The 13,072-nt window shown below is 41.5% G+C and overlaps 1 protein-coding gene across 2 annotated transcripts in view; it reads left to right on the top strand.

The window, feature by feature from the left end:
* Positions 1-13,072, top strand: part of LOC113060741 (plexin-A4) — a 214,922-nt gene that overhangs the window by 191,464 nt on the left and 10,386 nt on the right. For both annotated transcript variants that reach the window (XM_026229904.1, XM_026229895.1), the window contains 5 exons: positions 768-927; positions 4,058-4,161; positions 6,508-6,607; positions 8,034-8,224; positions 10,091-10,260. In XM_026229904.1, the coding sequence (XP_026085689.1) occupies positions 768-927; positions 4,058-4,161; positions 6,508-6,607; positions 8,034-8,224; positions 10,091-10,260 (725 nt within the window). The remainder of the gene's footprint in view (positions 1-767; positions 928-4,057; positions 4,162-6,507; positions 6,608-8,033; positions 8,225-10,090; positions 10,261-13,072) is intronic.

Raw genomic sequence — 13,072 nt, 5'->3', positions numbered from 1 at the left:
TTTATTGTTTAGAGGTTATTCTGTGGGGAAACACGCTCTACCCCTTCTAGAGGTCTGTCAAAGCCTTTCCTTACAGCCCACACACAGTGCATTTAATTGTATTGATTCTGGTTTTGGTCCTTCAGGAGAGTCCATTATACTACTGGACTGTAAGTACATGAGCTCTTTTGCAGTGTGTGTGCATTTTATCATAACAGACACCAACAAAGGCCTTCACAGCCTTTATATACCAACTATGAGCTTTGTAATTACGTCTGATGATGATGACAGTACCATTGGTGGCGTTAATGACGGCTATCATGGGAGACAGAGATTCTAACAGGAACTTAGATGAGGAAAATTAGAGCGTTAATTGCATACTTTTGCAAGCTGAGGTGAGTGAGGTGACGGCTCCCTTAGGGTGGCCAATGGGTTTTTACGTTTGTGCCATTACGTCGGCTGACTGCGTTCACAAAAGTGAACCTTTACAGGTTTGAATAGACAACTGTCATCCTTTAAAGTATGATCTATTAGGTGTTAAGCATAGATCTTAGATCAGTTACTATATGGCCTCAGTAGATATACTGTACATGTTACAAGCTCTTCGTACAGCTTGGTTAAACCTTTTAGCAGAAATTTGTCATATCACATACATGGATGCATTTAAGCATTCTTTAAACTCTCAATACATTTCAATTCATGCAGAAAGATCATTTTACAGCCACATAAATATTCATGTTTCCCCCACACGTGGGCTAATTGGTGTAATTTTGTGCTGTGTTGTGTAGGTGGTGAACTGCATGCATCCAGACAATGAGAAGAGCCCAGAGGTGCAGGTGAAGGTGCTGAACTGTGACACTATCAGCCAGGTGAAAGAGAAGATCTTGGACGCCATCTACAAGAACGTGCCCTACTCGCACAGACCAAAAGCCTCTGACATGGACCTAGGTAAGAATAACATTAGATGCCTTTACCCTTTAAGATCTGTTTTCCTCATCAGCCCTTCATTTGCTCTTGCACAGGAGATTCAATGCGTGAATCAATGACATTGATGTTTGTGGAATGATGGGTCAAATCAAGGTGACCGGTGTATCAATATCGGCCTATCTCAAATTCTGTTATTTCTCATTTGACAGACAGGGTCCTAGGGCATAATCGTGATAGAGGTTCCAACAATAAAGTCCATAAATCGCCCCTTATGGGATTCAATTCACTGACCCTGGGATTATTAGCCCAATTCTTTAAAAAACACTCCACTAGCAAAGACAATTGGTATACACTTTTTATCTATAGAGACATGAGACGAAGCAGGGTCAATGCACCTATACTGTACAAAAGTGGCTTATACAATTACATAATACCAGCTGAGGATCCGTGTCTTCTCTAGAATTTTAACTTCAAACCTTTGGAACTACAAATATGTTTTACACACCTTCCATCTCCAAACTGCACATTTTGTTATTTCCCACACCACCTTATCCAAAGCCAAAAGCTTACAATACATTAGTATCAAAGAGGATCCATCTTAAATATCCTTTTTCTGGTTTAGTCTTGCTCAGAAGTGATTGAACATGCCAATAAACATTGATTTCATGAATAACTTTTGTATTGCAAAGCAGATTTTACATCCTCCAACCAAATTCCAACAGGCTAACCCAAAGTTCATTGAAGATGCCGTGATTTTAAAGTTAATCTGTTCTGATTTCTGGAGATTGAACTGGCAACATACTCATTACAACTCCAGCACTTTTACTACTAAGCTCTTCCCGCCTCCATGCATCTGTTAAACATACATGCTGATAAACAAATATCAACTGTGACGGTATGTGAGTTTATTTATACACACCTAATTGACAGGTGGGAGCATACTACAAGTACTGGGAAAAAAATTGGTAGGCTGATCCGTGCAGATCTATTTTTCCACAAATTCCAAATGAGAATCTGATTGTTTATTCTGTACACTACACCTTCCACACTGACTGGACCAATCTATTTTTTCGTTGACATATTTCTAGTCGTAGCCTAACAATAGTCTATCCATAAGGGATTAGGACCATGATAAGTGAAGAAATAATTTTACCCTCTTTTGACAGGCTCTCCTCTGTAAAATGCTTTTATGGGCCCCAGCGGGCAAGCGTGTTGTTTTATTATTGTTTTATTAGGGGGGAGAATTGGACGATGTCTGTAGGACTGTCTGTGAGTGTGTTGTAAGATAAAGCAATGGTGGTCCCTGGTTGAGAGGAGGCATCTCGGCATTCCGTAAACGGATCTCAGGGTCTCCTGAGCCCCGGCACACTCTCTGGCCCTGATCCGGGAGCCAGATAAAGATAATGGGTAATAGGAATGAGGTAGCCTCCATCTCCTCGATCCCTCTGAGACAGATTGGACCGGAGTGTCTCTGTCCCTTGCCTTTGTTTTTAATTCTCTCTGTCACAGTCCCCTGAGGGCAGGGATGGAGGGAGAGAAGGTAGAGAGAAAGAAGGAGAGAGTGATGCAGACAAATCAATGCACTTCAGCCCATCTCAGTCTCTATTTTAACAATCTCTTTGGCTTTATTCTCTATCCAGCTATATCCTGCTGCTGTTGTTGCTTTCAGCAATATTTTATCTTCATTTCTATTCTGTCCTTCTCATTTCACTTTTATTAAGTTTATTTTCTTTTTTGTAGTTTTTAGTCACTTTTTTCTTTTGTGTTTTTAGCTTTTTCTCACATCTTTCTTTATACTTTTTTCTTTTCCTCTGGCTTTTCTTCTAGTTTTCTTTTTCTTTTAGCTTCTATTCTTCCCTCTGTTTACTTTTCTGTTTGTGCTTCGAGCCGAGGCTCATTTGCATGTTTATAGACAGCACTGTAGTGAGATATAAAACAATGGTCGGGCCTCTCCTGGAGATTTGAAGTTATTCTCATCACCCGGAGACATGCTTCATCATCTTGCCTGTGATTGCTGTTTTGCTTCTCTGGTTGGGATCAGAGCGAACGATAGCAGCAGGCGGCATGAAGAGGCCTCGCTTCTCTAGCGTTCCAATCATACATTCATTTGCAGCAGAGGGGAGTCCAAAAAAAAAAAATGAGAGAGACGTCTCTCTTGTTCCTGGCCATGTTATCTGTACATCATATTGCAAAGGGATATGTTTATTTCATTCAGCGCTGATTTCCATCGCATTGCCGTTTCACTTTGCTGTTTTTGCTGAGTCTGCAGACAGTGGCTGGTGGGTGCTGAGGGGAGGGTGGGAGAATATCTTCGCATTTTGTTGTGCATCTCTAGTGAGCTCTGTAACTACAATAAGAGCAAGCTCAGCGGGAGGCTTAGCGCGGTCGATCAGGGCCGTTTGGGCTCAGGATGCTCGACCCACTACAGATGAAAAAGGAAGTGACTTTCAGCAGTGGCTGTAATCACGCCCATCGATCCACTGGCCACGAAGGCCCGGCTCTCTAACAAAGGGCAGAAGAGATTAATTTACCTTTCCTTTCCTTCCTCCCTTTCTCAAATGCTCCTTATTTTCTCTCTCGTTTTTATCTCTTTCTCCTGCTCTGTCTCAGTATAGCCTTTGTCCCTTGCCTCTTTTCTTCTATTGTTGTTTTAGCTCCACTTTTTCTTTCAAAGCTGAATAAAATAAAGAGAATCATTTTTAAGATTACTGTATACTATAAATAGCAGCAAATTTATCATCACAGTAGGTGTGTCTGCTTGATTGTGAAAGCTTAAAGTGGCTTAATGCATTGAAAATATTTCAAAGAAAAATAATTGCTGTGGTTTGCTAAAGTTTTTGTCCTTGGAATACTTTCTGTGTCCAATTAATATTCAGAGGCAATTATACAAGTTATTTCACTCTGTAAACAGTTAATATCTTTAATGATACAGTATAATTTAATATTTTATAATTATAAGATTCCCTGTTCATTAGGAACAAATGACATTGCATCATTGCAATACATGCTCTTGTAAAGCTGCATTAAAACAATCGCTCTTGTAGAAAGTGATATACAAATACATGTGAATTGAATTTAATTGGTTCTGCTGCACTTTCAAAATTAGTTTGAGTATTAATCACTGGATGTTATCATTGTGTTCTTGTTGCAGAGTGGCGTCAAGGCAGAGTAGTACGAGTCATTCTTCAAGATGAAGATGTCACGACAAAGATTGAGTGTGACTGGAAAAGACTCAACATGCTGACTCACTACCAGGTAAGATCCTGTGTATGCAGTATTCACAACCAGACACGTTTCCAGGTAAACTTATTCCTGTAACGAGGTGTTCAGTTTAAGATTTTTATACTGCCAGAGGTCCAAGACATGAATGCTTCAGAAGGGGTACATTCTTTCTTCTTTCTAACATCCCTACCATCTACTTCAAGGCTTCATGTGAGAAAAATTGTTAAAGAGGTTATTTTCTGTTTTAGACTGAAATCTTTTTCAGTTAGTGCATATAAAGATATCTGCTGTTCCAAAAGATTGTTTGGAGCCTTTGAAATCTATCTTAAATCAGAAGGAGGATGAGCATTGTACCTGCTGGTTTCTATTTAAAGCAGCATCTCCAGATGTCCCAGTACATTTAATCTGACAGCAGCGGGATGCAGGTGCAGGCGGATCTGTAGCTTGACACCCAGGTTAGATGATCTAGCTAATGACTTTTGATAAACAGCTCTCTGCGTGACGTGAGTTTTTTTGGCGTGGGCTTTCAATAATAGTGCAGATTCTGACAGAGTAACTAATACTGGAACAAAGAGATTTGAATGTCTTTCATGAAGCTCAGAAGTATAATGCTCTATTTATGTTCATCTCAGATGAAACAAGGAACCTTTATGAGGTGATTAGCACACAAAAAAGAATGAGCAGAGAAAAGATACTCTGTGATGGGAATTGCTTTTGGTTGGTGTGTCTTAGTTGATCTAGTTTAGGGAAACATACACATTAACAGTTAACATTCACTGCATCTCAGCCCTATCGAACACTTATGCCCCCGTTGACCGGTATAATAGGGTGCAGTCAAGGCACCTCCAGGTCATTTAGAAAACCTACTCTGACTGACAGATCTCCAACGTGTTGGACAGGGACCATCGAGTTTCAGGGGTCAGGTATGGCAGTGCTGTCTCATCAGGGGACTGATAAAATCTGTCTATCTGCAGTTATATAAACACTCAAAATGTGAGAATTGCGAGGGGCAGTTTAGGGTGGAGAGGAGACAGGCGGCGCTTCATTATGGTGTAAATAATTTCCTCCCTAAGCCACCCTCCAAATGAGCTTTTTGAGAGAGAGGAGTCTGCACAGTACTCAAATTAAATGTCATGGGGCGGCGCATGGGTGCAGGGCTGCAAGCGGCAGGATGGATTAACTGTTGATTGGAATCGGAGATGAGATAATGAAGACAGAAGTTAATTTATTTTCAGTCGGGGAGGGCATGCTATCCTTGACAAAAAAGCTATCAGACACCCTAAGCCTGTTAGAGTTGCTGAAGAGGGGGAAAGAGACCCTCCGTGCACCCCGTACCATCTTCCATTTCTTCATTTCTGTCCTTGCACCAAATATATGCTCATGACAGACTTCCATTCTATTGTAATAGTACCAAATTCCCCTTGTTTAGTATACAACATTAAATTATTCGAAATATTTAGGAATCCTCTGTGCATTTCTAATGTATGTCTTAAGTCATCTTTGATACTTTCCTCCAAATCGAGGTGCTACAAATGCATCTGGCTCTGACGTTAAATCTTTGATGTCTTCTTAGGAAGTTTCACATTGGGGTTGTATAAGCCCCATCTCGGATATCTGACGTGTCTGAATGTTATCAGGAACACGGAGTCTCTCTTAAAGCGTAAACTTGCCCGCAGAGGAAAGATAAAAGAGAAAATCTCTGCTGTTTTCTAAACTGCCCCTTTCCAGGGAAATATAGCCCTTGTCTGAAGTCTCCTTTCCCACAGTCGTTCATCTACGCTGAGGTGTGAGAAATATCTTTTTGATTCAGTTGAAGTTTGGACAGCTGTCCTCATGGGCCACGGGAGTAAATGAGGATGATTTCATGTCAAGTTTGTCCGGGGAGAAAACAGGTTAAGAGTGTAAGAATAATGTCCTAATGGTCTTTGAAGCCCATATTCTCCCTCCTGCTGTGATTTGGGTCCCCATGCAGTTCTGAGCCCACATCATCTAGATCTACAGTCACCTCAATTAACCCTGTAAGCGCCGCAGGCATCCAATGGCAAATTATGTGGATGGAGGCATGTGTGGTTGGGGAGTAGAGGCCCCCATGTGTTAATTGAATTTGGCATGCTAAGGCTTACTGTGGTTAGCAGTTGCTGAGGCATATAGTTAAATAGCTGACCCATCCCACCGGAAGGGACTTATTGAAATTGAAGCAGATTATCTCCTCCCGTCCCTCACTCATGCAGTGTAGCATTTACCTAGATGAGAAATCATATATTTTTGGACCAATGACCCAAATTTTATGCTACCATTAAGGTGCTCTAGACATCACGCTTGCTTTTTTAAAGATGTCTGAAATGTTTTGTATGATAATCTTTGTTTCTTTGTCCGCAGGTGCCTGATAATTCTGTGGTAGCTCTCGTACCAAAGCAGGTCACCGCATACAACTCTGTCAACAACTCCACTGTCTCCAGAACCTCTGCTAGCAAATATGGTTTGTGTTTGTCAACTCATTTTCTAATTTTAAAATGCATCCATATCTCCGAAACAAAACATACGGCCCACTTTATAAAACAATAATCAACTGACTAGAGTTTCTTCAGAGGGTTATGGTAACATTCCACCTGAGCGTCACTAAGAACAGAAAAGGAGTTAAAAAAAACGGTCTTGTTTTTCGGAGGTAAAAGATGTTAAATGTGTAATTTCTCAGCCATTCACAAAAGAGACCAGGAACGAAGCTCAAACAGAATTATGTGGAGAGAGCCGAGATAGTCTTGCAGCATACAAAGGGGAAAGCAGGGAAAATGAGTCTCTTTGCACTTGACTTCCCTCCTGAGACTCTGAATCCGTCGCTGTCATTCACCCGCCATCAGTACGACTGGGTCTGATAAAGTGCAAGATCAAAGCTCAGGGCTGTCCGAGCAGTCCAAATAGACATCAAATAGACCATTAAAATCATCTCATCTCCATATACTTTCCTCCACTCTAAATGAGCCTTAAAGAAGAGAGGGAGTGTGACTGATGGGAAAGATAGAAAGAAAATGCCATACATCACTTCACTCTTTCAGAATGAGCTTCAAACGACATTGAGGCTCTTCTAACAGGTTCAGCAAGAGACACCTTTTGAAGCACCTGGAAAGACATATTGTGAGACCTTTGTGAGGCTGGTTATTAATTAGATCTGTACCAAATATAGGCTACGCTCACCGAGTCAGTGCTTATAATGAACAATTTGTGCTACAGACAACTTGTTTGGTTAATGCAGCATATATCAACACTCACTCGCGAAATTTGATCAAGTCTTGAATATTTGAACTCCAAATTGAGGCGGTGTGAACAGCACCAGGGAAGAAATGCATATATACACACTCAACATCATTCCTTTTTTGTTTGTCATCCTCTTCTTTTCCTGAAGGTGTTATTGTCTTTCTTTATCAGGATCCTCATCTTCCTCTCTCTCTCTCTCTGCTTCTTTCCCCTGGAGAGATTGATTTCTGTTGCATCTGCCACTGAACCCTTTTTTTATCTTACCAAATCAGGCCTTTGCCAATCAATTTTTTTTCACACTGTGTAAACATTCATTGAGCTCTGTGTTTTTTAAAATGTCATGGCTGATCTCTCCCTATTGGCTGAAGCATGAATATTTCATCTGGCTTGACACCTGTTCGATTTTGTGTCCACCAAAGTGAGCAAACGCGCACGTTCGCCAGAGAGAAAGTGAGCTGGAGGACGAGGGATGAAAAATTAAGCATCTATACGTTCTAAATGATTCATATCCAATCTGGAGTACTGCACAACAAGAGGCAATGTGTTTTGTACAGATAGGAACTGATTTGAACAGCTGCATGGGACAATTGACAGCAAAGGAAGATTGAGGAGGAACCGTCATCTGATGGGTCTTTGTCTTTTCACTCCAACAGAAAACATGATCAAGTACACGGGCAGTCCGGACAGCCTGCGTTCCCGCACACCAATGATCACACCTGACCTGGAGAGCGGCGTCAAGGTGTGGCATCTGGTGAAAAACCATGAGCATGGAGACCAGAAGGAGGGAGACCGTGGCAGCAAGATGGTCTCGGAGATCTACTTGACCAGACTGTTGGCCACCAAGGTAAGCTCTGCCACCATGTTTAATATTCCAGTCGTCAGACACATGCCAGAACGTATGGAACGGCCCCGAAAAGGGTTGAAGTTGTGAACAGATCTAATCCTTCCTGAAACATGCAAAGCTTCTAGAACGAGATCAAATGGCAAGATTGTGGAGTTAGTGATTGTCGCAATAGGCCAGAGTGTCAGATGGTTTTTGTTTATGCTGTTTGCTCCAAACTGCAGGTTGTCTGTTTTTTTCCATTAGTTTCACACTGACTGACTTGACGTCACATCAGAGCTGGTAAACAGAGTACTGATCCCTCACTTGCAGAAAAGCATAGATAGAAGATACACAAAGAAACCCCATAGTTGTGATTTAGTGTTTTGTTAAACTTGGATGGGAAGGCCCCTGTCCATGTTTTCCAAAAGGCTGGGAAACTGAAGTACTGGCACAGAAACCAGCTTTTTGCAGAACTGCATGTGTCTGTGATTCTGACCATCAAGAAATGTTCCTGATGTAACCAAGCAGGAGTTTCACATGAAGTTTTTCGAATACACACATGCACAAATGCCCTAATGATTACCCTACTCCACTTGCAGACTGTGTGTCATATTTTTAGATGGATTATTTCTGTGAAATAACCAGTTTATCGCAGACACCATCTCTCTTGGTGAAAAATGATTGGTGTGACAGCACAGTAATTGACTGTTTGGCTTTCACCCCTGCAATAAATACCAGTGATCTGCCTGGGGTGCTGATGCTTTCCGCATTCGGTCCATCAGTGTCTCTGAGGATGGGTGAGCTTCACCTTTTTCCATCTCCCTCCATTATGCCAGGCTTTATTTAATCTTTCTTCCTCCACCGTTCTGTCTTCTGCACTTTTCCCTCCTCTTTCTGTTTGCAATTACACAAATGTTCTTTCCTCACCTGTCCAGAAAATGATTATTTGAAGTTTAATGCTTCTCCATCTGCCTGCCTGTGTCTGATAGCATGCTTTTAAGTGCGCTATAATGACCAGGTACATTTCAAACGGCTGCAAATAGCCACTTTGGTTTCTGGGCGACTAATGATGATGTCAGTCGTCACACAGGATGACACCTGTCAGAACCCTCGCTGCCATCCCTGTTGCCTGCCTCCTGCAGCTGTCGCTGCGTTGATACAGGGCGCGAGTGAGAAATATGTATTTTCATCTTCATAGGGAAAAGATAAGCTGTCAGGGATCTGGGACACAGTAGAATTATTGTCGTGATTGTCAGCTAACGGGATTTTTTTCTTCTTCCCCGTCGACTCTTGCCGTCTGCTCAAACGGAAATAGGATTTTGTGTGCTGTGCCTTGTGCACACCTCATCCGGATGCGAAGCCGGTGCTGGCTGCGAGATACGGGTGGCGCTTTTTGATACTTTCCTCTCTCTCTCTTCCGTGCATCCTATCAGTTCTTTCATTACAAGTGGATTAGATTCTGTCGTCTTCTCTCCTTCTTAGACTCGCTGCCATTAAATCAAATTAGGGTCAATGGTGCGGGGTGGACGTTAATCCATCCGCACAAAGCAGCTTAGGCAGAATCGCTTCTGTTACGTGATATTAAAGGTGAACTCAAAGTAACATTTTCTCTATCTAAGAGCTTGATTCAGGAACGCTGGTTTCGATGGTGGGATTACTGACAGCTGGCCCACAAATACTCATAAACACAGATAACTGTTCTGAGGAACACAGCAGCTCATGTCATTGCTAAATATCAGGTCCATGCAGGGTCTTCGTATATGGCCTGCCTCTGTAATGCTGATAACACAAGTGTATTTGTCATTCAAATAAGGCATAGGACACAGAGTGAATTGGATGGGATGGATGAAAATTAACCCTGTTCTCCATCTCTTTGTGGTTCCTCAGGGCACTCTACAGAAGTTTGTGGACGACCTGTTTGAGACCATCTTCAGCACAGCACACAGAGGAAGTGCCCTTCCTCTTGCCATCAAGTACATGTTTGACTTCCTGGATGAGCAGGCCGACAAGCACAGCATTCACGACCCGCATGTCAGACACACATGGAAGAGCAACTGGTAAGAGGCCTCATAACCTCATATAATTTTGAATAAAATGTATATATGAAAAATAGGTCCATATATAATGCAAACTAAATTAAAAATAAACTAAAAATGGCAAAACTCTAGTAACAGACCCATAAAAGCAGATACCTTGAAACTGCCGCTAATGTAGCTGTAACCATGGACATCACCATGGCAATGAGTATGAGAGGAATTAATAAAGCTCGTTTCCAAATTAATTTCACCCAACCAATTTAGAGGCATGTCCCCATGGTGGAAGAGGGTTGTGGGGGTTAAATAAACAACTAGCAGATTGAGTGAGAAAGGAAGAGGGGGTGGAGTGGATGAGAGGGGAAAGGAAAGCTTGGCATTACATGTAATGAGTGGTAATCTATCATTAGCCTCTACCAACGTCCCATCACGCACCACCCCAAAGGGCTATGGGGGATAAAGTGATGATATTGATGTGAGGGCATGGCAGGGGGGTGGTGGGTACAGTCCCTATTTGCTCTGTTTTATAGACCTAATTTCTCCCCGTCTTCCCTTGCAGTGTGTTTCGGGGCCATTTGAGAGCGTTAAGTGTTTTAGGAGAGCACAGAGGGTCACTCTTGCATTGCACATTAATGGAATCGTTCTCGCAAAGAGTGGAACGTTAAATAGCGATTTATCATCTCACACTCATCGCCGGGCATTACAGCCCGATGCCACTGTGGCATCTGTGATATTTTTTAATGCGTGTGAGAGGGTCTTCTACAGGACTAATGCACTGCTACCCAGCTTTTTGCTGACAACTAATGTCTCTCACAGAGAATGAAATAGCTCCATTTTCAGATATTGTGCACAAAACAACAGGCTCAGCTTTATTTGTGTGGCTCGATGTGCTGCTGCCACCACACAAGTCGTTAATTGGACCAGAGCCATGGGTGGGGCATATTTGCTGTCTATAGAGGATTTGAACACTCTAAAGCTAAATGCTTTTGGCCATAAAAGCACAGGCATAATCACTATTTTGTTTACAGCCTGTTAGTGTTTGCTCATCAATTCTCTTTACCAGTTATTATTGTTCTTAATGGGGAAGTGAAATTATTTTTACAGGGTGCAGTGAGGCTTTTCTCGTTTTGATTGATTTTGCAAATGAGAGACTTCCAGACAATCCGGATGGCAACTTATGATGTCCAAATCTCTTCCTTGTCCTCTTATTTGAGTGTGTCCTACACAGACAAACACTTATTTAATATTAGTGGCGAGAATAACAGTCTAAACTGGCCAAATCAAGTATTTCAGCAAAAAACTTTTAATCGTTAATCACTAACCACCCATAATCGAGCACATTTGAACCATTGAACCTAAAAACAATTTTAAAAGGCCATATGATTCACATAGATTAGGTGAATCTAGTGCTAAAACAATGCATAAAGCAAATGCAAATTTACAGCACTATCAGTGGGTGGGGTCCTTTCTGTGTGAATCCCATAAACATCTAGATTGACTTTTAGCAAACCCAAAGGGATTCATTCAAATAAATCACAACTTAAATGATGGATTCCCCAGTTTTGTTACAAATCTCGTCTTCAGATGCATCAAAGGAAGCCTTAAGCATCAGATCTTTAACCAAAGCCAGGCAGAGATGGATTGCTGATGGACGAGGCGCTTGTGAATCATCCATCATGCCATTGTCTTTCTTGTGACTGGGCGAGGATTGGGCGGTACAGCCTGTCAATCAAAGTAGAAGCTGTCAATGCAGAGATACAGATAATCAGAGCAGTTTGTTTAATGTGGTAAAATTAACTCTCTTTGTTGAGCTACTCAAAATGCAGATGAACAAAATGAATGCTATTGCTTTAGTATTGAAGGGGTGTGCACACTGACAGTGATTTGTTGCAATGAGTTTATGAGTTGGAAATTTGAGGCAACGGTGATGATGCAACATAGTTAAAAAAGTTAAACTATGCAAATGATCATTGGCACATTGCAGTGGCTACCAATGTGCTATTCATCTGATGCTGTTACATACTTTAGTCAAAAAGCACATCTTTTCAAAATAGACTAGTCGATTGGTCCAAGTTGCAGTCACGTTCAGCATTGTTCAGAAAATTTTTGTGGGTTTTTTCATTAGGATTCCACACAATTAGGTGAAAAAAAAAGATTTTTCCATGCAGATTTCACAATGGGTTCAAGTTGGTCAACACGGTGCACCTTTCTTGCCTGTGAAATTTGGCAGAAGTTTCACAGAATTTTAATGATGTGATCGCACATTTAATGTCCTGTAGAATTAGGTTCACCTCAATTCACCTGACCTCAAATGCATTTCTAGATAAACCTCACTAATCAACTAGTTTGAATATTTAGATAAATTAGACATTATTTTAGGCACTCTATTGGACATTAAGCAGTGGTTCCCTATGACATCGGAACCATTTCACAAATTACAAATATTTCTACCTTTACACAAGAAACCCAAAAGATTTGACAGAAGAATGTGAGGCTTTTCCCAGAGAGGGCTGCGCTGAGCTGAGTGCTATATTTAGCTGGGATCTAGTCCATCCAGACATCATTCCCATCTCCTGATCCACTCATTCTCTCCGCTGAGAGCTCTCTAAAGTATGGCGCTTTAGGCACGTCCTGTTTTTTGTTCTGTACAGAGAATATGATCTTCACAGATGCCAGCTGTGGCAGGTTTACGAGAGTGTCAGCTCATTGTTAAAGCATTGATATCCTTTTGATAGAGCGCAGATAATCCCAGTTGATTCTCTCTGATTAATTTGGGAGTCATAATACATGGTTTGCGCTCTAAATCCTCTTTGGTGCAGTTTTTATTGTTGAATGA

The sequence above is a fragment of the Carassius auratus genome, chromosome 4 (genome assembly GCF_003368295.1).
Source record: "Carassius auratus strain Wakin chromosome 4, ASM336829v1, whole genome shotgun sequence".
NCBI lineage: Eukaryota > Metazoa > Chordata > Actinopteri > Cypriniformes > Cyprinidae > Carassius > Carassius auratus.
This window is presented reverse-complemented; position numbering and strand designations above follow the sequence as displayed.